General features: G+C 51.1%; 2 protein-coding genes across 14 annotated transcripts in view; both read right to left on the reverse strand.

The window, feature by feature from the left end:
* Positions 1-1,704: 1,704 nt before the first annotated feature.
* Positions 1,705-20,244, reverse strand: KCNIP2 (potassium voltage-gated channel interacting protein 2). 11 transcript variants are annotated; one of them, XR_008661211.1, is made up of 11 exons: positions 19,936-20,244; positions 6,529-6,624; positions 5,603-5,656; positions 4,815-4,939; positions 4,351-4,420; positions 4,110-4,180; positions 3,871-3,978; positions 3,581-3,685; positions 3,385-3,447; positions 2,946-3,075; positions 1,705-2,136 (listed from the first exon to the last, which is right to left on the reverse strand). XR_008661211.1 is itself a non-coding variant. In XM_055300283.1 (10 exons), the coding sequence occupies exons 1-10, from the start codon at positions 20,006-20,008 to the stop codon at positions 2,053-2,055; spliced, it is 849 nt and encodes a 282-aa protein (XP_055156258.1). In that variant the 5' UTR covers positions 20,009-20,244; the 3' UTR covers positions 1,705-2,052. The 11 variants fall into 11 exon arrangements, 10 of the variants coding, with proteins under 10 accessions (XP_055156258.1, XP_055156259.1, XP_055156261.1 ...); XM_055300283.1 differs by lacking the exon at positions 2,946-3,075; XM_055300284.1 differs by having other exon boundaries at positions 1,705-3,075.
* A 1,684-nt stretch (positions 20,245-21,928) lies between these two features.
* Positions 21,929-27,723, reverse strand: part of ARMH3 (armadillo like helical domain containing 3) — a 187,387-nt gene continuing 181,592 nt past the window's right edge. For 2 of the 3 annotated variants that reach the window (XR_008661181.1, XR_008661180.1), the window contains one exon: positions 25,858-25,926. Coding sequence is in view for 1 of the 3 variants with exons in the window: in XM_055300034.1 (XP_055156009.1) it covers positions 23,528-23,620; positions 25,810-25,926 (210 nt within the window). In the remaining 2 variants the exon portion in view is untranslated. Of the gene's footprint in view, positions 23,621-25,809; positions 25,927-27,723 lie in introns of those variants that run through there. The other variant, XM_055300034.1, reaches the window with a different exon arrangement.

Here is a 27,723-nt window from a genome sequence, read left to right on the forward strand (position 1 = left end):
GACCATCTCCACACTTAACTGAGATAAATACACACACTCACCACACCCATTCATCCAATCATATACAATCATAGAATTATTCATACAATTATTAAATACCTATTATATGCTAGGCCTCAAGGATAGGATGGCGGGGTGCAGGAAACCTAGTCTAGGCAATCAAGGAGCCCTCAGGAGCTTATAGTGTATCAAAGAAGACAATCACTCAAAATAAATATATGGTAACAAACTGAGAAGTACCACAAAGGAAAAGTATAGGGTATGTACCATGAGAGCCTGCCACAGTGTCAACTGATTTAGAGTATGCATGATATGCATGGCATCCATCTTTCACTCACAAATCTTTACTATATCCCAAAGCAACCCTGGACAGAGATTTGGAAGACTGGGTCTAGTCTCAATCCTCCTATAAACTCAGTAGGTAACCTTGAGCAGGTCCTCCTCACTCTTTGGGCCTGTTTCCTTTGCTGTACAATGGAAAGCTGAGAAAAATAGTAGACCACAGTTTTTGTTTTTGTTCTTGTTGTTGTTGTTTTTTACCACAGGTTCTAAACTTAGGTTCATGGCCAGGCTTCAGAGATACAAAAATATATGAAAAACTGTGCATGTTTTTTCTTCTGGACAGTAGACCCACAAATTTCATCAAATCCCTCAGAGGGGCTGTGACCCAAAGAAATCCAAGGACTTGTGGAGCAGACAGTTGTGTGATAATGTGAGCAGGGCACCCAGATGACAAAATGATGGATTCTGGAAGTAAAATTTTGCTTTCTTGGACACCATACTCTCCCTTGACCTTGTCAATGTGTACAGTGATGGAAGAGAAGACCTGATCCCTCATTTATGGATGGTGAAGCTTAGTCACCGCATAATGGGGCCCTAGAGAAAGGATGGGAGGCCAGGCCTATCACTGATGGCCCCTCTCCAGAAACAGAACAAAGAAAGGCAGCCATTCCACATAAGAAGTCTTTATTACCCTTTGTGTTATTTGCTCCATAGTGCCTGGGTCCACCCCATCTGATCTCTCATTCTTGGCTAGAGTATAGACAGAATCTATGTCCATATTGGAGGCAAGGTTGGATGTTTCCACAAAGGAAGTTTCATTAGCAATTAAAGGAAATCCTTCCTCAAAAGAAAGCACTTTGAGGTTAACTAAGATGTCTGTAAATTAGAAATTCTTGATCCGGGATCCCTGGGTGGCGCAGCGGTTTGGCGCCTACCTTTGGCCCAGGGCGCGATCCTGGAGACCCGGGATCGAATCCCACGTCGGGCTCCCGGTGCATGGAGCCTGCTTCTCCCTCTGCCTGTGTCTCTGCCTCTCTCTCCCTCTCTGTGTGACTATCATAAATAAATAAAAAATTTTATAAAAAAAAAAAAGAAATTCTTTTTTTTTTTTTAAAAAGAAATTCTTGATCCAACTTGTCAGAATGTCTAGCCAAAAGACAGCTGGCTTGGCATAATCTTTGCCACATTAATACCCTGTCTCTCGTCTCCTCTGCAGATGTGGGAGAGAGATTCACATGAGGACCTCTCTGAGGTCAGGTAGGTCTCCAACTCTTACTGAACCTGCATCTCAATCTCCTACCAAGGGTTGGCTATGCTACTTTCTTTGGCATCTAAAGGGCAACAGGTGAAGGGGTTAGTGTTGTGAGGTATGTATGGATGGAGTAGGAGGGACAAAAAGGCAGAGACAGCAGCCTGTGCATAGCCATTGTGTTTTATTGGATCTAGTGTATTTTTTATTTTACAAAATATACAGAGGAGCCCAAAATGCAAAGCAGTCAACAGTGTTCAGATGGGAAAAGGGGCTCCCTCAGGGCCCTTCCCCTCAGATCCTGACTGACTGGGAGGGTGAGCTAAACAGAACGAGCAGGTATATTAAAGGGTGGCAGCATGGCAAGAGTAGTCCCTGCCTTCTAAGTGTGTACAGGGGCATCTCTGGGTAGATTGAATAGAGTAAGAAGAGACCCTATATAGGAATTGAAGAGGCTATGTGGGGGGTTGGGATAGAGCCTGGGAAGATCAAAGATTCTAGTGCATGCCCCCACACTGGGTTCAGATGCTATGCCCACTTCCCTCCTTCCCCTTTCTTCTAAGGCATCCACTGGACGGTCCCTGACTCACTCCATGCCTCCAAGTCTAGAAGAAATGGTAAATGAAAACTTAAGTTGTAGCCATCAGAGAGGGTAGGCTGAAGCTTTGGCAGGTATCAGCTGGGAGATCTCCCACTCATATTCCCCTGCTGCTGCCACCACCCATACAAACAGGAAGGAAGGAGAGGAAGGAATTTGAGGCATGAGCCAGACATCAAGATCTCAGGCTCTCTTGGAATACTGAGGAAAGTACGGACATTTCTGGGGCATTTCCAAGGAGACAGAGTCTTCCAAAGAGCCTGGAATTCATATTCTGATAGCCTGGGGTGGCAGACCTATGGGGCTCAGAGCTATAGTCTGGCATGCCTGAGCTGTCACTGACAAGCTCTAGGCCTTTCTGCATTTTACCCCAGCCTCCTATGACCTAACCACCAGGCTCAGGCCTAAGATTTCTCTCCCTACATTCTTTTCCTCCTCCTACAAGTCTCTCAAAGGTCCTGGTCTAAAAGGTCAGTCAGTGCGGAGGACAGAGCAGACTCTCTGAGAAGGAAATCTTAGAGGAAATGCATATGAGATCAGGGATAAGGAAAGCACCATAGCAGGAGACATTTTGTCTAGTGTTGTAGTTTCTAGAGTGGGAATGGAAGGTGGAGAACCATTTATTTCCTATAGTAGGGGCATCCTCAGCACTGAGTGTCAGGCAGGAAGGGGGTGGGAGCTGTTGGGAGTTGGGAACACCCCACAGATACACTCTGCCCATGCCCTGGCCCCTTTAGCTCCAGCAATCTGGACCACTGAATCCCCAGGCTCTTAGATTCCTACAGCCCCCAGGGCAGGGCTAGGATGAGGACAGACCTGGGAAGAGAAGGGTGAGTTCCACCTGGACTAGAGCTAGAGTATGGTCCCCCCAGGACAACTGACCCCCTTTCCTGGGGAGCTAGATGACATTGTCAAAGAGCTGCATGGACCTCATGATGTTCTCGTCCTGTAGCCATGGGGTGGGAGAGGCAGATTGGAGAGAGAGAGAGAAATAAAAAGAGCTTATCAGGGACACAGAGAGGGACATTCATCTGAAATGGGGACATTCAGAGATGGAGAGAGGCAGCAAGGGAGGAGATACCCAGAGAGACCTGAAGGAGGGAAGGGACAGGCATCCCCAAGTTGCAAAGGAACAGAACTTGGGGGTGTGGGCAAGTTAGGGAGATGATACTCTGCCCAAAGGAGCTTTTTTCCTACATCACTGAATTGGACCCTGAGTCCAGATCATGGAAATGTGGAGAGCAGGGACCTGTACCTTTTGGCAAGACTCAATGAATTCCTCAATGGTCACCACGCCATCCTTGTTCCTGTCCATCTTCTGCAAAAAGGTATTCAGGTAGAACAGGAGGGATGACAGGAGAGAGGCAGGTGGAACTCAGGTAAGTTCTCTGCTGGGACCTTGCCTCCTTCCCTACACTCCAGAACCCTCCAGCCTACCCAGTCCCAGGCACCTGGAAGAAGCTCTCCACGTGCTCCCTTGGGGCCTCCTCTCGGAGTGCAGGATACGTATACTTGCCCATCATGTCATAGATGGATTTCATGATATCAAGCATTTCCTGTTAGGCCAAGAGAGAAAAGGATCCCTCCTCAGAGCCTCCAGCCTCCAAATCAAGAGGACTAGAGCCCACGGCAGACCCCACCCATTGCTGGGGAAGCATATGTTGATTAGGTTTTCCTCCTCAGGGCCCTTTGCACCTCCCCACACACATGAAATCTCTCCAGCTTTTCAGTTGTCCCACACCTCCTTGGTGATGCAGCCATCCTTGTTGAGGTCATACAAGTTGAAGGCCCAGTTTAGTCTGTCATCTATGGTTCCCCGAAGAATCACCGACAAACCAGCCACAAAGTCCTGGGAAGGAGACAGAGAGGAACTGTATTTTCAAATACCCTTTACCCAATCCCCAGTCTGGGTTTGGCCTGTGGATCCTGGCCCTGAAGCCTCAGGAAACAGGCTTCCTTGGCCCACCTCCTCCAGCTCACCTCAAAACTGACAGAGCCATCATGATTGGTGTCAAAGGCATTGAAGAGAAAAGTGGCATATGTGCTGGAGTCTGTAAAGATAAGTATGGAAAAGTTTGGCTTTCAGACAGGAAAGGGCTTGCTATGGCTATGGGGTTCCCCAAACCCCTCTTATCACTTGGCATTCCCAGGCCCCTCCAGAACCCTCTCCCCAACTCAGCCTAGATGGACAGCTGCTTCCTCTCAGGTCTTGTCCCCTCACCTCCTTGAGGAAAGAACTGAGAGTAAATCTGCTTGAAGTTCTCCTCATTGACAATTCCGCTGGGACATTCCTGGGAGGTGGGGGGAGAGTTAGAAACCAGACTGAGGGCAGAAACAAAGCCCCCTTCCACTCACCACCACCTACTCTATGCCAGACTCCCAGAGAAAGCAAATCTTCCTGTCTCCAGGGGGCTAACCACGCAGTTCTTTTAGGGAAGGCAAGACTTCTCAGTGCACAAGTTTAAACACAGAACTCACCAGCAGGGCGGATTTACAGGCTCTGCCTGGCCTCAAATCCGCCAGAGCCTCCTGCTAGAAATTTGGTCTATGGGGAAGAGGGGGGCCCCTCCTCCTCCCTCTCACTCCTCATACCCCTAAAGCATCCAGGCCAACCAACCTTAGAAGTCCAGGATAGGCCCCACCCTTCCTGCCCCACCCTTCAGTTAGGTCTTCCTTTGCGCTCACATTCTTGAAGCCCCGGTACAGGACTTGCAATTCCTTGCGCGTGAACTTGGTTTGCTCCTGCAGCTGCTCCAGACCCTCTGGCCGGTGACACACCGTGGACAGTTCGAACTCATCCTCCACGCTGTCTGCGGCGGGGCGGGGGGGGGGGGGGAGGCAGTCGAGGGGTGGGGGACAACCGCGCCTCAGGCCCGGCCTCCACGACCCCTCTTCAAAACCACCCACCCACCCATCCTCCCCATAGCCAACACCAGACACCAGCCTGCCAGTTCCCTGGACCCCGGTCTGAGGACATGAAGGCAAGATGCTGGTCAGCTTCCAGATCTATCAGTTGGCTGCACCTATGGGCAGGCCTAGCCCCAGAACCAGGGGTCCGACTCATCGCTGGTCCCCGGGCCCTTGATCCCTGCTTCAAGGGGAAGGCCCCTAGCTCCATCTTCCTCCCAGAAAGGGAGGAGTAGAAAACCGGGTTAAAGAGGAAGCATCTGGGGATCTAGGCTCCGCCTACCCTGACCCACTCTGATCTGGCCAGCGGCACACTTGCCCCGCCTAGATCCTTCCCTCCAGCCAAGCTCCTCCTATCCCAGCCATGCTCGAGCCATGCCCCGCCCAGCTCCAGCCAAGCCCATCCAGACCCCACCCCTACCTGACCCCAATAAACCTTAGTTAAGGCTTCATCCCTGGCGGCATCTCAGTCCTGCCCCAGTTCCCAACATCCAGTCCCCAGGCAAGTGCCCCCACCCCACGCGCCCGAAGGCCCGCCCCCCGCCCCCACCAGGACAGTAAGTCACCTGGGTCCAGCGGGCGGGGTCTGTGGGGGCGGAGGGAGGCTGGGACTGCTAATGCTGAAGGGAGTGAACTGTCACCGAGAAAGTGGAAGACCCGGCCAACTGCAGACACACACCTCGCCCCTCACACTCAACAGCAAATCTCAAAGACCTGCGTGTTACGATGCACACACACACACCCAGCCCCGCGCACAGAGGCACACACAATGAACAAGCATAGACACACACGGAACAGACCCCACGCACACATGCTTGTGGGACTCACGCCTGTCATTTCCCCAATTCTACCCCCATGTGGGACCCAGTGGAATCAAACACAATGACACCCTCAAATAATAACTACAAAATGGGCCTCAGTGGCTTGCAACATTCAGTATAATCCTATGGGCTGGGCAAGGCCCAACCGAGGAAATAGGCCTCAGGAGACAAAGTGAGGCCACTCAAGTGGAGACTGGCGGGACTAGAAAACCCAAGGATCCTGGCATCTGGATGAAGGCGGGCTCCATCCTCCGCACCTGCATCCATCCAGGCAGGGCAGGGGCCACATGCCCGGGGCAGGGCGGCCACAGTCGCAGGCACCAACCCAGATAAGCCACGCACAGAACTCGTAGCAGTCTGTGTCTCGATCGGCCACATCGGCCATACCCACAGTCTCAGGCCTCGTGCCCTGCCACACCGGCCACACCCAGGCACCCGAGGCTCCCTCACAGACACTTGGGCCCCGCCCCCCAAAGCCGGCCCCGCCCGCACCCTCGGCTTCCTCCCAGCACGGTACTAATGCCCTCTCCACCCTCGGGCCTGCCAGCGCCCACCCCCTCACTGGTCACGCCCCCCCTCACGCCCACACACACGCAGGCCCACTCCTGTCACACGGGTCACACCCCGACACAAACGGGCCCCGCCCCCGGAAGCACAGGAGAGGCACTTGCTTTCACTGACTGAGGGCAGGGCCTGGGGCCCGCAGCAAGGCAGCAGCTTGAGGAACCGCTGCTTCAGCGCTTTTTTAGTGGGCCCTGGAGGGTGGCCTGGGAAGAGAGAAGACCCCAGGAAGGCACATTAACCCCTACTGTCCCTCCGTTCCCCTCCCCACCATCGCAAATCGACCCTGAGGGAGAAGGGGTGTTGGAAGGGGACTGGATGAGAATGGTAAGAGTAGCTGGGGCTGGGTTAGGGAAGCACAGTGGGTTTCACAGGCATAGAAAGTCCACTTGGGCATCTTGTATCATGGGACGCAGCTGGGGACAATGAGGCCGTCAAGGGGAGGTAGCAATGGCCTCAGTGCCTGTCGACCCAGTGCCCTTGGCTCCAGTGCTATAGGTGGACCTCTGAGGGGAGGTCTGGGTAGGAACTGCCTAGGTAGGAACACCTCTGTCTCTGTCTCTGTCTCTCTCTCACACACACACATAGACAAGCATGTATAGTGACACATAGAATGATAAATCATAGTGATGGATGCCATACAAGGACAGCTTGATACCCAGAAACTCACTCAAACCCAATGATCTAATTAAGCAGGCCCCAATACATGCACACACACACATACACACACACACACACACACACAAGTACACACACATTTTGGTGTAGTATCCCTTAATACAAACATATACAAATGTGGCCTAGGAAAAGCATAAGCCATACACATGAGGACCCACATAGGCCATCTTACATTGTCGTGTGATCAAATCATACAAAAACACGTGGGATATTACGACATGGTGTGTTAAGGACACTGCAATACACTGTGACCCTATAATATTATGACACATATCAAGATCATCACGACACATACCCATATCATATTGTGACTTAGGTGTCCATGGCACCCAGATACCTAAGACTGCACATCACCAACAGAATCCATGTTTGTTCTTCCTACCTTTCCTTCCTATAATCCCTCATTCCAAGGCACCTAGAATCTCCCTGCCAGTGGAACAAAGTTCCTCATCAGTTAACTCACTCATTCACGCTAAAAGTGTGTCTCCACCCATGTCTTTGAAGGTGACATGACAGCAAGCAGTAACAGACCTTGGAGATGAGTATTTTGGTGTAATGTAGGGCTACTGACCACGGTTCCCCTCACTTCCCCTTATTTACACCGGTGTCCTACAGCTCTAATTGTATCCCAGGGAGAGGCTATGTGTTGGTGTGCCTGTCTCCTGGCAGCGCCCACCTCCAGACTCTAGGGCCAGAGCCCACAGGGTTCTAGCACACTGACTGAAGTTGGCCTGGGTCCGTTCCTGGAGGGGCCCAACTTCCTTAGGTTGTAGGTTACTAGGGCACCCCAACTCTTACGCAGGCCCCGCCCCCCCAAACGAGGCTCCACCCTTGGATCAGGCCCTGCTCCCAGGAGGTAACTTGCTTTGAGTCAAGGCTTCCCCCTCCAACACGTCCTTTCTTCCCCTCCCCCCACAGAGCTATGGAGAGGTAGGAGGGAGACCGTGGGCTGAGTGGGGGATCGATGGCGGCCTGGCCCCCAGCCCAGGGCTCCATTAGCCCCGACTTTGGTTTCCCGAAGCCGGATTGCGCCTGGGGCCTCCGGTGGTGTGTCGCAGCTGGACTGGGAAGGGCGGGGTGGGGGAGTGGAGGTGGGGTGGGAGGGAGGAGGGCTGCACCCCCCGCCTCTCCCAACTTCCTGGTCTTCTTCACATGTCCGCGGCCCCCCAGCACCCCCTCCCACCGTCCCCTCCCTGCTCCCAAGACTATCTCCTCTAGGCTCTCCTGAAAGGTGGTAAGGGAAAGGGCTGCCTTTAGCCTACAGGACACCTAGGTTTCCTGGATGACCCCTCTTACCACTGAACAGTCTAAAGGGCATGGCAAGTCAGAGCCAAACTGACTTCATCTTTTCAGGACTGGATGAACCCCAGTTGATCTAAGACCAACCCTTGCTCCCCACCCCACTCTGATAATGCAGCAGAGGATAGAAAGTAGGTTGGGGGTTTCCTGCTTTTACTGAACCCTAGAGCAAACAATTCATTGGCTACTTCTCTTGTCTCCAGCTCCCTTCACATCTTTCAGTTCTCCTTGGGGTCTGCCCTAATAGCCCTCCTATCATGGTTCTTGTCTATGTTCCTTTCCTGTCCCTGGGGGAAATCCAGAATAGCTGTGCTATGGAGCTGCACAGTTCTTGGTGTGAAGAGGAGGGAGAGGCCAAATCTCTCTGGGGGAGGCAGAACATGGTCCCCTCTCTACCTCCAATATCACTCTCCCCACTAGATTTTGGGGTGATGTGGAGAATGTCCAGGCCCTGGAAATCCTGAGAGAAACTTGGAGTGGCAAGGGGGCTTGGGAAGCAAGGTCCCTGATCTGTTCTATGCCTTACCCTCCTGCCAGAGCTGGTCTATAAATGTCTCATTCACAGTGTTCCTACTCCTGTTCCTCCTGATCCCACTCCCATTCCAAGCCTTGAGTATGAAGCTGGTATTTCCTCAGGGAACTCTAGGAACAGCCACACACACAATCCAGTACCCAAAGCAGCCAGCCACACAACCTGTCATATTCACCTCAGGCACAGTCATATTCACCATCTCACAAAGCCACACACCCTATCCCTCTGACACATTAAATCACATCCCTGGCACATACAAAGTCTCACACAGTCACACACTTTGTTCTTTTTCACACAGATGAACACATGGTCACACCCCCTGCACCTCTCGCACAGAATCCACGCACACTCTACAACTACACATGCAAGGATGGAGGTATGGAGAGTCACTCACACATGTCTTCAGAGCCACTGTGGGGCCCTGGCCCCAAAGGGACTCCCCAGAAGTCTGGTGTTCTCTCAGGAACTCTGGAACCTCCTTCTTCTACTCCAGATAGTCCTGCCTATCTCCAAACCTCTCCTCAGTCTCAGATGGATCTCCCTCATCTCCATACCCCAGTCCTCCCATGCTGTGCCCCTCAGCACCCCCCAAAACACCCAGGCCCCTGGCCTCCTCTCTTCACCTTCCCCAGAAGCCCCTCCCCCAGACCCACTCCTTGAATTTCCTTCTTTGCCTCTCAGATGTCCCGTTCCCCAAGCACCCATCCTTACCTCCCCCAGATGCCCTATCCCATCACTAACATGCTTACCCCCTGCCCCCAGTCATAAAAACAGAGTAACCTCCTCCCCAGCACTGCTGGGCGGCTGCTCCTCCAGTCAGCAGCCCAGACATAGCCAGACACCTGGGTTACCTTCCAAGGAGACAGGCTCAAAGAGGCCAAACTGCTCCAGGACCTTGACAAACAGAGCGAGGACCACAAGCACAGCAACCATCTCTAGCCCTTCCAGGTTCATGGTGGGCCTGGGGCATGGCCCCCACCAGCTGAGGCTCAGACACACTGGCAGCCCTCCTCACACCTCCTCCCCCTCAGGCTCCCCAGCCTGAGTAGGACCGCCTGCAGCCTCCCTCCCCCTCTCCCTCCCAGGATCTCCTCCCTCACCCGCCCCCTCACCCCGCCTCTGCCCCACAGCCTCCCAGCCACAGCCTCTTCCTCTTCACAGGGCTACTTCAGCCTACAGACTGGCATCTTCTCAGGAGCCTTTGGCCAGGATATGGGCCAGAAAAGGCCAGGCCAGAGGAGGAAGGCAGTGACCTACCTCTATCCCCAGGACAGCTTCCCCCAGACACTGTATGGCTACTCAGTGCCAAAGGGAGGGGGGCAGAGGGAGGAGCTATGCCTAGGGAGAGGGCAGGGAAGGGCAGTGTAAGTGTCTGTATGTGTGTCTGTGTGTGTACGATAGAAACTATGAGTTACACATGTATAAATTAGAGATGTATGTGTCAGAGTATATTATAAGTGTCTGGGTGTTTTCTTGTGTGTATTCCTGTGTCTGTGTGGAGAGTAGAGTATGAGTTTCTCCTCTTATGTGTATCCCTGTGTGTGGTTTACATGTGTATGTGTCTATCATATATGGGTGTGTGTCTTGTATATCTGGGTAAGTGACCTGGCTGTCCATGGTATGTGTGTGTGAGTGCACTGCAGTATTTCTGAGTGTGTACGGGGTAGGAAGTTTATCTGTTTAGCAGGGCTGTGCGATGTCGGTCTGAAGACTGGTAGTATGGATGTGTCCTATAATGAGGAGTATGGGTCTAGAGTGATTGTGTAATTGTATCCGCGTGGAGCCGGATGAGGATATAAGTAGGGAGAAGGCAGTGACCTCTCCAGTCAGGAGGACACCACCAACATCGATCCATGGTTGCCATGGAGACTGTGAGGCTGGAAGCACTCTTTCCACAGGCAGGGAAACTGAGGCCCATGGGAAAGAAAATTAGGTCCAACAGCCTGGGCAGGAAAAAGGCTGGTTAACCTTATTGTGCCCTTCCGGAGAGAGGACTTAGGGTGGTTACCTTTGGAACCCACAGATTCAGGTTCCTTGGGAGAGGAGAAACCAAGCTTCTCCCTTCCTCCCACCCAGGATCTGCCAAAGCTTTGCCTGCTCCTTGAAAAACGTTACTGAGCTGATGGAGAAGTCCAGAATTGGAGGGAAGTCTGTACCCTCCAAGGAAGTGGCCCACCCTCACCCTCCCCAGCATTCCTGGAGCCCCTCCCCCATCTTCCCTGCTCCTTGTTGGTGTGTGTGGGGGGTGTTCATGTTTGTAGGGGTGAGGAGAGGCCTGCAGAGCCAGTGAGCCAGAGACAAGAGCCTCTGAACTCCTGCCACAGCTGGTAAACACTGAGCACTCACTATGGGCTAGATAATACATTACGTTCTTACAGAGTTAATCATGTTTTTTTTCTATTTATTTATTTATTTTATTTATTTATGATAGTCACAGAGAGATAGAGAGAGGCAGAGACACAGGCAGAGGGAGAAGCAGGCTCCATGCACCAGGAGCCCGATGTGGGACTCAATCCCTGGTCTCCAGGATCGCGCCCTGGGCCAAAGGCAGGCGCCAAACCGCTGCGCCACCCAGGGATCCCTGTTTTTTTTCTTTTTTTAAAAAAATCAATTTAAATTCAATTTAGTTGAAATACAACGTATTATTGGTTTCAGGGGTAGAATTTAGTGATTCATCAGTTGCATATAACACCCAGCACTTATTTATTATTATTATTTTTTTATGATAGTCACTGAGAGAGAGAGAGGCAGAGACACAGGCAGAGGGAGAAGCAGGCTCCATGCACCGGGAGCCCGACGTGGGATTCGATCCCGGGTCTCCAGGATCGCGCCCTGGGCCAAAGGCAGGAGCCAAACTGCTGCGCCACCCAGGGATCCCAACACCCAGCACTTATTACGTCAAGTGCCCTCCTATCATATTTTTTTAAGTAATCTCTACACTCAACATGGGGCTAGAACTTACAACTCTAAGATCAAGAGTCACGTGCTTTTCTAACTGAGCTAGGCAGGCACCCCGAGACATGATCACATTTAATTTTCAAAGTAGGGCACCTGGGTGGCTCAGTGGTTGAGCATCTGCCTTTGGCTCAGGTCATGATCACAGGGTCCTGAGATGGAGTCCCACATCAGGCTCTCTGCAGGGATTCTGCTTTTCCCTCTGCCTATGTCTCTGCCTCTTTCTCTGTGTCTTTCGTGAATAAATAAATAAAAATCTTTAAAAATATAATAGTTTTCGCAGTAAATGTATGAAGGCAGTACCATTATCCCTACATCACAGGTAGTGAAACTAAAGCTAAAAGAGGTTAAGAAAATCACCAAGATCACTAAGTGTCAGAGCCTTAGTTTTAACCCATTTCACCTTGAGCGTGTGCTCTAAACTTACTTCACACTACACTGGCTCCCTTCTTAGACAGCCTGCCCGCTCAGGAGGCCCAGTTTTGCGGGACTGACCCCAGAGGGAGCCCTCCTGCCTTGTTCAGCCCTGGGATGAATGTGTCTCAGCTCCAGCCACTGGGTGGAAGTCCAGGTGGGGCTATCCCTACCACTTCATTTGAAATTCACTGATCTGCAGTTCTACATGGCCACCACTGGGGGTCAGGCATCCATCTCACATCCTATTTTACCCCTTCCTAATCCTCCACCCCCAAACAAGGGGAAGTGTGGAAAGGATGGGAAGAAGGGTGCACCACAGGCAGGCTTGGTCCTCTGCTTGCCCCTCTACCCCTCCTCCAGGAAGAAGTCAACCTAGGGGAGTGCTTTTGGTTTCTCACACCTTAGACATTATAGGCTTACAGATGTAACCAGCAAATACTTCCCCATCAACTATCTACATTCCACAGCTGGCATTTAATTCCCACTCCCCTTCCAGACCATTTGGCCTCCTCACTGTCCCCCAAACACATCAAACTCGGTGCTATCTCTGTGCCTTTACTCCTGCTATGAATGCCCTCCTTTCTGTTCTCCTGTTCTACAGTTCTTACCTAACAGGACCTCCAGCCCTCAGCAGGCTCCCAGGTACCTGAATTTCTAGTGAACTCAGTGTTGGGCCCTCAAAATGTAGCACCTAATTCTATAATGTTATTAAGTGGGAATAGTAAAAGGAGGCAGCATAGCATGGTAGGTAATAGTGTGGGCCAGACCAAAGTACCAGACTCCCTGGGTTCAAATCCTGGCTTTGTCAGAGCAAGTTTCTTAGTTCCTTTCCTTTCTCTTTCCCTTTCCCCTTCCCTTTCCCTTCCCTTCCCTTTCCCTTCCCTTTCCCTTTTTTTGTATATTTTCTTATTGGAGTTCGATTTGCCAACATATAGTATAACACCCAGTGCTCATCCCATCAAGTGCCCCCCTTGGTGCCCGTCACCCAGTCACCCCATCCCCCCCCCGCCCACCCCCCCTTCCACTTGTTCATTTCTCAGAGTTAGGAGTTTCTCATGTTCTGTCACCCTTGTCAGAGCAAGTTCTTAATCTCTGTGTGCCTCTGTTTCCCATCTCATATGGTCTGGGAGGAATCAATGAATATATGGAAAGCTGTTAGATTATCTCTTGACACAGAGTAACTGTGAAGTGTTTGCTACTGTTATTAACAACATCTCCCTCTACTTACATTTCTAAAACTCTTCATTAACAAAGTATTTCCACAAACATTGTTATCTTGATGGCTTCTCATGACAACCCTATGAAGTAGAGTGAATAGTATTGTGCCCATTTCACTGATGAGGTAAACAAGGTCTATAGCAATAAAGAGACTTGCTTGATGTCACCTTGCTAAGATCTTTCTGGATCAGTTCTGTTTCCTCAATTAGATTCCAAGCTCCTAAAGGGCAAAGTTGTTTAAAAATTAGACTTACATAAATTGAATGCCAGGTTCTGATCTGGTGCTTGTGGAACAAAGGTAAACTAAGCAAGGTTCTCGCTTGCGCTGGGTAGGGAGAGACAGCCCACTGAGAGAACTATAAGGCTTCTATTCATTCAAAACATATTTAGTATGTGTCTACTATGTTGTAGGAACTGTTCTAGGCAGGGCATGGAGTGAGCTATAAAAGCTTGTTTAACTATAAAAGCTCTCTAACTGGGAGGCCAGGAAAAACTGGCAGAGGGTATTTTTTGGGCTGGTTCTTGAAAGATGGCTAAATGTCAACAGTTTACCTTAACAGAGGGGTCAACAGTTATTGAGCACATTTTGTGTTCTGGATACTTTCACATATTGTCTCAGTCCTCATAATAAACCTGAGAGGTAAGGTCTATTACTCCTGTGTTTATAGCCAGCATGGTCAGAGTGAGTAGTAGTACACCCATTTTGCAGATGAAAGAATTGAGGCTCAAGGAAGTGATTTTCCCAAGATAGCAAAGGTGATGAAGGATGGATCAAGATTTAAACCAGGAAAAAAAAAAAGATTTAAACCAGGATCAAGGATCTGTCAACCTGTCCTTCCTTTTTTTTTTTTTTTAAAGATTTACAGCCTGTCCTTCCAATGTGTGTGGGAATGTCAAGGAACCTTGGATGACTGTAGCTTACTTTGTGTTGGGGGAGCCATAAATGATAAAACCAAAATGGGTCAGATTCCATGGAGTCTTGAATGCCAAGCCAAACTATCTAGATTGAAGGCGGCAGCATAGCCACGTCTTCTGGTTCTCTGCTGCGATTCACAGATGGAGAGAATGACAACCTTTCAGGCTGTTGCCCTGTCCCTGGACCCTCCTTTTCTGTCTCACACCCCCCACTCTCAACCTTCAGAGACCTTGACCCAGCCTCACAGTGACTCAAGGTTCTAAATCAACCAGGCTTCTGGTGTGTGTGTGGGGGGTGTCTGTAAGTGAAAGAGTGAGTTGTTTTTCAGACTCTCCCTTCTCCCCACTCTGAGACCTCTCAAGTCCCAGGGTCCTATGAGAAGCTTGCCCAGAGCTGTCCTCCCTAAGCATCCCTGTGTCACTTAGTTTTTCCCCAAGGGAATAAACCCTTAATGGAAGCACTTCAGGCAGAGTGAGGGCTCAAGGGAACACTGTCTTGAAGCATTAGGTGGGCCCTCTTGAGGTCCCTCAAATTTCACTGCAGAGATACGCTTACCAATTGTTCATCTCTCACAGTTCAAACCCGGAATAATACTGCCTTATGAAGGGACCCACCCTGTGTAGCTGTACTCCTTTCATCTTGTCCTTGATATCCCAGTGAGGACCCCAGCCAGTGAAGACCTCAGAACTCTTCTCTCAGTCCCCAGTCAGGCCAAAGACACAGCAGCCCCCAGCTGCATTAGGTGATTAATGACCTTCCTAGGCTTTGGGGCTATTTTGGGGCCTGGAAGTCATTCCTGCTATGATTGAGAGCTGGCCTTGCTGGGCTCCAGCCATCTGTCACTGGAGACAGGTCCAAGCAGGGGGATTGAGGGACACATGCTCCCCAAGACTGCCAAGCATGGCTCTGGCTCAGCCCCATCTCCCCTCCTTCTGGGGAACACATGGCTAGTAGAGGCCTGCCTATATTCCAGGAGCTCAAGAGGATACCATGGAGAGAGCCAGAAAACTACAGGTCCCAGAATGCCACAGGGCTAGGTTGTTTTATTTTTGGGGGGCCAAGTGGGGAGGGCCTCTCCCAGGCAGCCCTAAGGATACCCAAGCAGAGGTGTGTGTAAATCTCAGCAGTACCGTGAGATGATATCCACAATCCTCATGTCATAAATTCCACACATCCCACACCAAGGTACAATCTTGTGTTAGGTACAGAAGTAACTTAGTGTGACTCAGGAACCCTCACACCAACTCTAAAGTACAACTGCCCAGGTACATGCAGTTTCAGTGTCACAGAATCCCAGAGATATGCAACCCCCAGGATGCACAGCCCCAGTGATCACACCCCGAGTGATGCATAACCCTGTTCATACAGACTCCCAGAGATAGACAAAACGGTGACATACAATCTCTATGCTACACAAGTCTATTCATCCCACAGTTCATGAACTCCCTAACTGACTTTAAGTTGGTCACTCCTTCTGGACAGTGATCCCAATCATCTTAAGATCCCATTAAACCAAGTAATTTAGTAAAGGGTTCTTGTGTCTTTTCCCTGTTCTGCTGCAAGTTTCCTCCATTTATCCCTGCAAGGGGCCTTGCCCCTTATATCCACCTGCTTAAGTCCCCCTCCTCTATCCTCTGTGAGAAGTCCTGCCTCACACCCTCCACCATTTGAAGGACCATGATGTCCCCAATCCCTATCCTTTCCTCTTTGGAGACTCCTATCCTCTACCTTCTCAGTACGTGACCTTATCCCGAGCTCTACTCTGTTAGGGATCTTGCCCTTTAAACCCTCTCCTTTGAGGGATCCTGCTCCCTCCATCTCTGGGAGGGGCCCTTCCCCTCCCCACCTCTGTAAGGCTCTTATCCCACTTCACTCACTTTTCGAAGGGTCCAGCCCCTTCCTCCCTTCCTCATACCTGGCGACAGCGACCCAGTCACCAGCTGGTAGAGGGATCTCGCTGCCTGCCCCAACGGGCTCCGGCACCTGCGGGGGCATCGGTTCATGGTTCTGCTGAGAGCACACTGGCCAAGCTCCGCCCCCAAGGCCCCGGGGCGGTCGTGTCTCCGCCCCCACTCGAGTGGGCGGAGCAGGTGGGCCGGACCTGCGGGACCAGAATCTCTGACAGCAGGGTTTTCTTCCACTCGCTGTCTCCTCTGGGCCGCACATGGGAACGCACCGCGGCCCCCATCGTCTAAAGCACCTATCCTCACCCAGTTCTTAGACTGGGCTAGGCGGGGCACGGGGGTGGGGGAGGGAAGGGGCGGACTCTCCTCACAGCCTTCTCTGGGAATGTTTTCTGGATTTCTAGTGGGGAGGGTAGGCACCCACGGGTTTTGAAAAAGGAGCTGGGGGAGGGGATAATGAACCTTATTCTTCATTGCCCCTCTTCAGCCCTGCCTTCTCTGCCTGTCGCACACCTCCTCCTCCCAATTTGGCACTGAGAAGTGAAGGGAATAAGCAGGACACAGTTGTCATGGCAACTTCCCACACTTCCATACTTCTAGACCAATGGGAGAGCAAGAGGAAGGAGGAGAAACTGGGCATCGTAGTGGGGTGGCAAAGAAGAGGCTGCTCTGAATTCCTTTCTCTCATAACTTTCTGCTTTGTGCCCCTCTATCTTGCTCCAGTGGGTTCACAGACTCTCCCATTGTATGCTGACTGCCTGCCAAATGCATGAAGAAGCTCTCCTCGCCTCAGTCTCAGTCCCAACCCTTTGCAGGACTCCTTTCTATAGGGCTGTACCCAAAATAAACCCTTCCAGGACCCACTGACGCCTTCAAACTGCTGGGACAGCCTACATGAGAGACATAGTTCCACTCCTCCGACTGGAGGATCCTGTATTTTTGGCAGAAAATTCTACATTCACGAGGCAAGCATCACCTCCAATCTCCATGCAAATTTTGCCACTTGATTTGGCGGCGACATCCCCATTTGGAATCAGCTCTGTAAGCATGGCTGCCCTACGACCACACGGGGGCGCCCTAGACTGGGGAAATGATATATATGACCGGAGGGACCCGAGTTCAGGCCTTGGCCTGCCAGATCCCAACTCTCTCCTTGTCGTCCCTAGTCCTTGCTTTGCTTCCAGCTTGGACAGGACTGCCACTGATTGCTGCTTTTACTCACCACGCCACACTTCCAAGCAGCCCTGCCAAGCTTGGAAGATCAGAGGGAGTAGATCTGGGGCGGAGTGGAGTTTCAGATTCTCCCCACTCCCCACCAAAAAAAAAAAAAAAATCTCCAGCTTTGGGACTGGGGGAGTGGGGGAGGAAAGTAATTGGGGTACTCCAGATGCCCTGATAAGTTAAGGACTCCCTATCAGCCTGATGGATCAAAATGACGGAAACCAAAGACTACCCCCAAGTCCATCCCAGGAATCGGGCCTGCACAGGTAAGACACTTTGGGAACTGGGACCTCCCGGCAGTACCTCTGTCCTGGAGCGCTCTTCAGCACCTCGGACAACGACTCCCCTTCAGGCTTTAGCTCAAGCGTCTCAGGGCACCCAGCACTTTATCAGGGGGAGTCCCAACCTCATCTGTCTCCTGTTGTAAGATAAGCCCTCAATCGAAAGGAGAGCTCCTGGTAACACTATTTCTACTTTCCAAGTCGTGAGTGGAGCTATCTACAGGAGGATGTTGATGATGAACATCATTCTTGACACTTGTCAACATTTGACCTATTTCCTTTGGGAGGCAGACAGCAAGAAGTAGTGTTCTCCATTTTAGAGGTGAGAAAAGTGAGACCCAGATAGCAAAAGTAATAGCCCATTCCTGCTCCCCAGGAATACAAGTGCTTCCCCACCTTCACCTAGTCTCTGATTCAAATAGCCAATTGGGGAGGGGAGGATTCCACTAAAGGGGAGAATCAATTAAAGCAGGAAACAAACACTGACTAATGTGGTGTTAATGAGTGCCCTGGGGCCTTACTACTCTCAAGCATCCTGAGTCGGTGAGAACACAGTTCAAAGCAGAGCTGGACGTTGGATTCCATCTGAGTCTGAGCCACATCTAGGGCACACCTAGGGCCTGCTTCAGCCAAAAGGCTCTCCCTTCTAGGAGTCTCAGCATAGGAACTAGGGCTTCCCCAGGGTCAATGAGTATGGGAGACACTTTCTAAAGGCATTAGATCCTAGTTGTCATCCCCATCCTGGAGACTTAACCTCACTCCCCTAAGGACAGACAAGGATCATGGGCTCCCTCCACCTTCCCAACTTGTTTCAGACACAGGAGACCGTCTCCCTCCTCCCATCCATTGTTGGAAGTTCCCGGGCAGGCTGTACAATGAGACAGAAAACACATACGCACATGGAAATGTATACAAGGTAACACAGTCACCTACACAAACACATGGGTCTGCCTACTAAACCCAGAAATATATGCAGGCCCAGGTTACTCCACACTGTGAGAGAAAGAGCCTGCCTGGGCAGCAAAATGGTTTGGGGAGGCCACAAGGCACCTTCCAGGCCAAGTGCTTCTATTTCTGGGTCTGGAGGGGAAGAGGGGATATATTCCTTCAGGATTGGATAAAGTTCTGGGAGGGTTGTTGAGGGCTAAAGGAGCTTCAGTTGAAAGAATGATCTCTGAGTACTTTCTTGGGGGTGGGAGATGATGACCCAACACTAACCAAAAACTCCCCACAAGGGCCAGGCGTTGTTCCTGGGAGCCAGGCTGGGCAGACACTGGTGTCCCTCCTTGGGTGCACCTGGGCTGTTTGTGGAAAACGTGGGGAAGCAGTAAATGTGTGGTAAAGGCCCCCTTCTACACCAGGAAACCAGAGAGGCAGCAAGGGTAAGACATGTCAAGACACTCACAAAAGCCCACAGAAGACATTGCCTCCTACACAATCAGCATGGAATGCTGATATAATCTGCATATTCTCACAATCACAAAACACAATGCTTGCCCCAGGAGGGTCACAGTCATAAAGTCTTACAAAGAGACATACCACCACAAGGTGAAGCCCTGACACATTCTGATAGTCACACGTCACTTCATACAGAAAAGCACAAAGCACAGAGTTGCACATTGAACAGAGACATGGTCAAAACAACTTCATTAGTACAACAGAGTCCTACACAACCTTATTCAAACATCTGACAAGATCATACAATTGCACAGCCAACAAAATCACACTTACCCTATCAATATACCAAGCCTAGGGCACATGGCAACCAGCTGAGGGAGGCGCACACACATATACACACAGAGACACACACAAAGAATGACAGGCGCTCACGCACGTAACACCTCCCACTCCAGACACTCTCCTAGCTTTGTGTCACACGCCCACACCTGCTGCCTCTCCCCACCTGCCTGCCTGTCCCCCCACCCCCCACGGTTCCAAAGGCTTTGGACCCCAGTGTCTTGCTGCCCGGAACAGCCTGGAGGGTGCCTGGGAATGGGACAGAGTGTGAGTAAGGGCCTGGCCAGGGTCAGAAAGGCTTAAGGGTCTAGGGGATGGAATCTACATTCCCTCCCGCGACCCTTGAGCCCCTGACTCACCTGTGAGCTGGTCATAAGATCCGTCCAGGTCTCGGGAATCGGACAAACTCTCCTTGCGGCCCTGGCCCCGCATGGCCCCCGGCGCCCCCGTCCCGTCCCGCTTGGGCCGTGGGAGGGGGCGCCGGGTGGCCAAGATAGGGCGCTCACACGGCGCCCCCTGGTGGCGTTGCTCGCTGTCTGGGCTGGGGCTGAGTCTGGGATGGACAGGGGTCCCGCTGGGGGTCCTGGGGCAGGAGCGGGAGGCTTTGGCAGTAGGTGAACGCAGAGCCGGAGGCAGAGCGGAGCTAAGCACGGAGCCAGAGCCAAGCCGCCTCTCTCCTCCCGCCCCCTCCCCGCGGCTGTCACCGCCGCCTCCCCCCTTTGACGCTGCCGGGATTGGCTCCCCCTACCCCCCGCCCCCTCCTCTTTGCAGCTCGGGGGAGGAACCCGGTGAAAGGGTGAGCTGGGAAGTGCGGGGAGGGAGACTGGTTTTCCAGCAACACTACCCCCAAACCTGAAGCCACGGGTTCTGGCGGTGGAGGAGGGAGCAGGACCAGAAAGGACCCACTGTGAGGACCTTCCCCGTCCCAACTCTTAGGCACTCCTTCCCCCACCATCAGCACTGGCCAGGGTAAGTCTCTGAGCTACCTGTCCAGTCTCACATCAGCCTCCATCTTCTCTGTTGTTCTCTTCCCCCATACGGGTCTCTGTGCACTCTCACCAGTGCCCACCCTGCTAGGAGGGAGTTAGGGATGCAGAGCATCTGAGAGTCTGTTTTCAGAGCAAAGGTCAGCCCAGCCTCTAACAGGCTCATCTTAGGCCAGTGGACCACAGTTCTCTCTTCTCTCAGAAAGACCTCAACCCTCAGCCTGCAAGAGCTGTCCCTGAGCCATATTCACAATGAGGGTATCTTCTTCCCTGATCTCAGGAGCCCCACTGGCCCACTGGAAGAAAAGGAAGAGTGAGCCAGGTCAGTTTCTCAGGACTTTGTTCTTTTGTTCCCTTTCTTTTTCCCTTTCAAGTTTCCTGCCCTTCTCTCTTATCACTTGCCCGGTCCTACATTCCTTCTGTTTTCCAGAAGATTTGAGGAGTGACTGGTGTGGGGAATCCAGGTGAGGATACAGAGTAAGAAATGCCCTTGAGGCCCACCTCCCTTCCCTTAGTTTAGCTCCTTTTCTGAAACCAGGGACTATCACAGAGCTGGGCTGCTACCTGCTCTCCTAAGAATGGCTTCTGAGTGACTGAGCCACTTGTATAACCTTCCCCAGACTCTTTACTGGACTGCTAGCAAAAGAGCCCCCAACCCACCAGAAGGAAGGAGAGGGGCAGTGTTTGGAGGGCCTGGGTAGTATGGTGGCAGTATCCTATGTGATCTTCCTGCCTGCCCAATGGCTCCTCTGGAGGAGTAACCTGCTAAGACTGAAACCTTCAGCTAAAGTGACCCCAGCACATTTAATGTGGATTTAATTCCCAAACACTTGATTCAATTCACTCAGCAGGAATTGTGGTAGGAATTCAGGCATGGGAGGGGGACAAGCAAGTACAAGGATTGTCTTTGGGAGCAATGCCCTAGTTCTTCCCCGGCTCTGGAAGTTTCTCCACAAACTGGCAAGACCTTGGGGGCATGGACAGAGCATGGGCACCTCCTTTGGGGGTTGAATTCTAGATGATGATGGGACTCCCATCTGGAGTTCTTAAAACATATAGGTAAATGGGCCAAAAGATGTGCTTTTACAATGGAGGGCAAGGAGTCTTGCTACTGCTTCATGCCCTTGTTCATTTCATAGGAAAGGAATCTACAAGTAGCAAAGGGAAGGGAGGCTACACCTCTTTGAAGCTAACTGGCTTCCACTAGGGCCAGGAGACTTAGGAGGAGAGGGAGACAGGCAAGGATGCCCTAGGCAGATGGGACCAGCACCTGGAGACTACTTTAACTCTGTCTTTGAGAAATGAGTTCTGAATAACAGAGATGAAGAAAAACAAATTAACAAAAAACACTAAAAAGACTGTCCCATACAAATCAATTTTTAATAACTTCAACTTGCCACCATCTTCCAGCTCCAGTTCCTCTAGGGCTTATCACTGTGGAGAACACTATAGGCCCCAGGCTGAGCTACCCTATCTAGTGATCATATGACCCAACCCCTGATCTCTTAGGAATCTGCATCTATACACGGTAGCATGCTGGTGGATTCTCCGGAACCAGTGTGTATTTGTTCAATGTTGGAGCCACAACTCTGGTTCCCAGGAAGGCAAGAATACTAAAGAGATTTGAAGCTAAGTGGAATAGCAGCCAGGGAGGTCCCAGAACTGCTCTCATTGCCAGTTTCCTGCACTTACTCCGAGTCTTCCAATGCTGCTTGTTCCCTGCTAACCTGAGGGCTTTACAAAGTGCTTTAGAAGGGGGGAAATCTCAGAGCTGCAGCTACTCTGAAGGCAGCTGTGGGGTAGGGAAAGCCTATAGTAGTCCCATAGAGGCTGTCCAGAGGAGGAACCATGGGCCAATTTCCAAAAGGCAAGGAGACTTGCCTGTGGCTCCAGCCAGAATGTGGGTAGACAGAATGGCCTCTGTGTGATGCTCACCTGGCCCCTTTCAGATGGAGGGCACCCTGCTCCCAGCAGGTTCTCTCCCTTCCCAGGCACCAGACCACAGCAGGAACAGATTCCTCCCCAGAGGAAATTCTTAGGCAGGCTGGATGTAAACAACAGCCGGGTGAGGGGGCGGAGCAGTGGAGGGGAGCTCAGCAGAGGCAGGAGAGGCTCCCAGAGGAGAAGGTGACTAGGAAGGTGGGGAGGCTGCCGGAAAGGGAACCAGCAAAGTAGGCACCTGAGGGCTCCGGAAAACCTGTCAATGTTTATTTCACACACACACACATACCCTAAAGACAGTTTAAACCAGACTGAAAATGAAAAGCTAAGGTTGTGACCCTATAATGCTGAGCAATCTGTGGGGTTGGAAGGCCGGGGAATCTAACAGGTACTCCTGGTGCCAAGAATGAAATCCAGAAATTGGTGGCCAGATAGCAGGGCATTGGGCTGATTCTAATCTCCAGTCTCCCAGATTTAGAAAGTAGAAAAAAGGTCCTCTGTTCCTACCTTACCTTGAGCTGAGCTAAAGGTCCTAATGACTGGACTGAGCACCTGCAGGGGTGGGGGACAAAGATTTCAAGCCTAGCTCAGCCCCAGGCCAAAGAAAGCAGAACTGGCTCCATCTACATCTGAGAGTCTGTTTTCAGAAGCTGGAGAAACACTGACCCTCAGGATATTGGCATCATCCTAAGACTTGCCTAACAGCCCCTGAAAATTAGTCAGCAGCCACAACTTGTATCAATCAGAAATGTTAGGGGATATTGAGGGAGCCCACACCGGCAGTCCCCACATTCTTGAAGGCTTCTTCCTGTGCCCACCCAAACCCTCCCCAAGTAAGATTATCCCCGGTCTGCCCCTTCTGGCCCCCACAGTCCAAGCTCCGCTGAAATGCAGCCTCCACCGAGAGAACTCGGTATCTGTGTTATTCTCCAGCCTTGGGGACAGCCCTTCTTCCCTCAGTCCCCCTCCAGCCTGGGAGCCTCATTAGTAAGGGCAGTTGGCAGCTGCTCAGATATGCATGGCTTCAGGAGATAGTAGAGAACTCCTTGAGCAGGACCTCCTGGCTGAGTGTGTGGAAGGCCAGGTTTCTCCGGACGTTGGTGCTAATGGATCGAACCTGGGAAAGGGTTGGGTAAGGAAAGAGGGCATAGGCAAAGAAAAAAATAGGAGAGAGCTGGTTACACACAACAGAGGGCAGTGCCTGAGGGACAAGGCCAAGACGCAGTGTTAACATGTTTTTCTCTTAGGAGATGAACACTTAACAGCTATCATTCGGGCAGGCAAATGAACAAACAGTTCTGTGATAAGTGGAAGAAAAAAAGAGGGGCTGAGAGACAGGAACTTTAGTGGAGGTTGAAGAGCATCTGGGTACCCGAAGAGGTAGAAGTAAGCGCAGACACAGAAGGAGGGTGAACTCATGCCTTTGTCTCTGCCTTGGCCATGCAGAGGGGGGTTGGTCTGGTCAGTGGTCTGAGAGGAGAAGAAAACGAGGCCAGAGAATGCATTTCTCATCTTCTCACTCTTTCTTTGTATTTATCTACTTTTCTGTGTTGGAAAGGACACCTAGAGATGCAGCCCCTCTCTGGCATAGATGGCAGGAGTATGATCCAAGGAGGCCAATGACCAGAAGCAGGTCATATAGCTTATGAATCCCAAGCTTGGGAGTAGGATCCAGGTTTAACTTCCAGTCCAGCACTCTTCCCATACCACAAAGAAGCCCCCCTTCTTTAGAGGAAAGATTTGAGCATATCCCTGCTGTGTCCCCACTGCTCCCCTCACAAGCTTTCTTCCCACAGACTGAGACCCTTGCAGGAAGCGTTGCCTCTGTCAGGGGGAAAGGACCTGTGAATTAGGAGTCAAACCCCCTACTCTGAGTGGATTCTAGGAGGAATCCATCACACTCTGGAAGGAACATAGGAAATAGAAATGAATGCTTTGTGAGAGACAAAGTGGAGGAAAAAGGAGAAAAGTATGTGTATCTACTCTGGACCCCAAAGACCAGGGAGCTTTCCTCCAATATGTTTAGCTTTGGGAAATGTAATGAAGTCATCAGGCATGAGGCAGAAGAAAGGGCAGCATGGCAACCAGCAGGCAACTCAAGATCATTAGCTTCAAGCCAGACCAGACCCTCTTTACTCCCTTGTGTCAGAGGTACATATATAAGGAGAACTGAGTCAGGTGAGGCTAGTGTCAATAGGCCAGAGACAGAGCTCCCCTAACCCTCTCCTCCACAACCTTTTTATCTCCAATGACCTTCTCTCTTTGTGAAGTCTGTACCCCCAGTAAAACCCCCACATCAACTTAAAGACTTGCCACACACCCCATAAAGATGCTCGACTCTGCTCTTTATATTAATGGCTTCCCCATGTTGCCAAATCACTCACTTCCAGAGCAGATCTTCCTCACCCTGAGGAAGTCCAAAATCTCAGGAATCTCACGTCAGTGTCAGAGTTGGGCTGTGTTTAGTACAAGACAGATAACCTACAATCCAGCACCTTCATCACAAACTTGGCATGGGGAAGTAAAAGCTGGGCTGAGGTGTGTTCTGTCCCAGCAGTGGGAGGGCTGAGCTATGGGAAGAAGGTACGGTGTGTCCTGGTCTCAGCCTCCAGCCACAATGTTCATGTATAACCAGGCAGGCCTAGCTTTTCCTGAGAGCAGCTCAGAGTACAGGGCAGGAGACAGACCATCAACGGGGAGAGCCCAGTTCTGTGGTGGTGCTGACTAGAAGATGGAGTAGGAGGCAGAGCAAATGCTCACTGGCTCCAGGTGGCCATGGGTGGGGGCTGCAAGGAAGCTGAGTGATTGGAAAGGGGAGGGGGGTGCAGGGAGTGAAGACTGGAGAACTAGATTGGGAGGGCAGTCAGACCAGGAGTCAGCTAGGAATTTAGGAAGAAGTGATTGCATAAGGGGGAGAAGAATCAATGACTCTCATTAGTTGCTTGGAGGACAGGATAAGGAATAATGAGGCAGAGCTGCCACTGGGAACACATGTCAAACCCCAGGCCCAGTTGGAGCTGTTCAAGGGCTGTCTCCATGGCTGCAGAAGAGAGATGGGCAATGCTGCCTCAGGCTTCTCACCCTTCTTCGCCTAGCACCAGTACCCTGGGGAATATCTTCCCTCACTGCCTGGTCCTGGTCTTAGAAGAGAAGTTGCACGCCCAATCCCAGCAGACCCCTCAAGTCTTATTTCATCAGCCTTTGGCAAATTGTGGTTGTTCCCTAGATGCCCACCTGCACAAATATCACCCTCTGGCTGGGAAAGGGCCCTCAAGAGACATAGAGAAGGAGGCAGGGCAGACTCACCAGCTCTTTGAAGAAGGCAGCTTCCTTGTGCTGCTCAGAATAGCGCTCATACTGGTCCAGGCCATCCTGCAGCTTCAGTGTGAGTGTGTCATAGTTGGCTCGTACTACCTCCAGCACCTGGGGAAGGTCAAGGGCCAGGCAGGGCTTAGGCCAAACTCTAGGTCACTTGGTCCCCACACCCCTCCTACTGCCTTAGTGGGTTGGATTCAGTCTGGGGCAACACCTCCAGAGGTCATTCTCATTCACAACTTATCATCCAGAAAAAAGTCTGGCCCCAGAGAGTAATTCCTCAGGTTTTGGGACCATTTTCTAATCTCTTCTATTCCTGGCTTTTCCTGACCCATCCTGCGTGGCCACCAAGACTGTTTACTCTGGGTATGGTAAAAGAGCACAAGAAGAGCTGACAGAACAGTGAGTGTCTGAGCTCAGCAGCATCCTGATACCATAAATGTGTTCTCAGCCATATCCTGCAGCTTTCTTTGGCCAGGTTGTCGCAGTTGCTGAGTAAGACTTTGCCAATGTCTCCTTTTTCCCTTTCTGGGAACCACATTTCTTCAGTCCCGGGATGTTCCTCAGCACCATCTGCCACTTGTTTTCATCTCTCCATGCCAACTCAGTCTTTGTACCCATTGCCTGGCTCGATCTTTTGGGCCTCCCAGCCTTGTGATATAGGGGACACTTTCTTGACAAAGCTAGAGCTAACTGCCATCTTTTGTTCTGTTGAGGGGTCTCTCCCCTTTCTCTAACTTTCCATGGGGGTGGGGGGATTCAGACCTCCATTGACTCCAGGAACCTTGGATCTCTATGGTTCCAAAAGGAAGTTCTGCTGTGACTTCTGTTCAGACCATGAATTAAAGGCAAGGTCAATTAGAGGGAAAGGCACTACATCAAGATAGAACTGAGGTAGGCAGAAAGGAGAGACCAGGAGATGGAATGACTGGTCACTGTGGTAATCTGGGTACTAACTGGTTTGTAACTTGATCTGACTAGGGAGGGAAGTCTATGATGTCATGGAGAGCTTCCAGCTCAGTAAGGAACTTGGGAGGAAGGAATGAGGCTAACTCTAACAGAAGGTAAGGCTGAAGAGAATAAACTAGAGTCAGGACTGGTCAAAGGGACTGAAGATGGCCTCCTGAGGAGCACAGAAGTATCTCTGGGCTGTGCTCACCAATTCAGTCTTCTGCCAGGACACACTTCATTTGGTAGCAAACACTTCTGCCTGCCAAGAATTTCTGAGGGGAGAGTACTGATAGAGAACACAGGGAAGGATGTGTCCTCAAGTTTGGGGGGAAGGGACAGTGAGGGCACAGGTCTGGCCTAGGTTCCAGGCTCAGTTTCCTTTCCTCTAGACATTCAGCTCCTCAAGGACACTCTGCCTAGCTATGTCCCACAGACCCTATTATTGACTGGCTCCTTTGCTGCTAATTCCATTTGTCAGCTCTGTCAGCAGGAGGCCCAGTACTCAGCAATGGTAGTCACCCACAAAATAATCCAGCCCTCTCATGCATGTGGGCTGTGCTTGCCACTGAAATATCTATAAGCCAAGGTATTAGCTCAGAAGTGAATGGCTCAAACCCTGAAAAAAGCAAAATTTCTCCAAGATGGAACTGGCCCCTAGGAATCAGACAGAACAGAGTAACATGTTTTCTCTAACCCTGAACTCTGGGCAGCTTCAGCAATACCTACAATTCAGCATCCTGGGCTCAGCCTTCCCAAAGGGGTATCAGGTAAGACAAATACCAAGCTAAAGCCAATTCTGAGAAGAAGGTGCAGATGTTACATCCTGAGAGTCAGGCCTCAGATCATGCTGCCCAGATCACTTGGGCTTTCTCCTCTTGCCATGGCCAAGTGGAACATCTAAGATCTTACTCAGAACAGGGATTTTTTTACCCAACAAATTTGGCTTTTGCCAGA

The sequence above is a fragment of the Nyctereutes procyonoides genome, unplaced genomic scaffold, assembly GCF_905146905.1.
Source record: "Nyctereutes procyonoides isolate TBG_1078 unplaced genomic scaffold, NYPRO_anot_genome, whole genome shotgun sequence".
Lineage (NCBI taxonomy): Eukaryota > Metazoa > Chordata > Mammalia > Carnivora > Canidae > Nyctereutes > Nyctereutes procyonoides.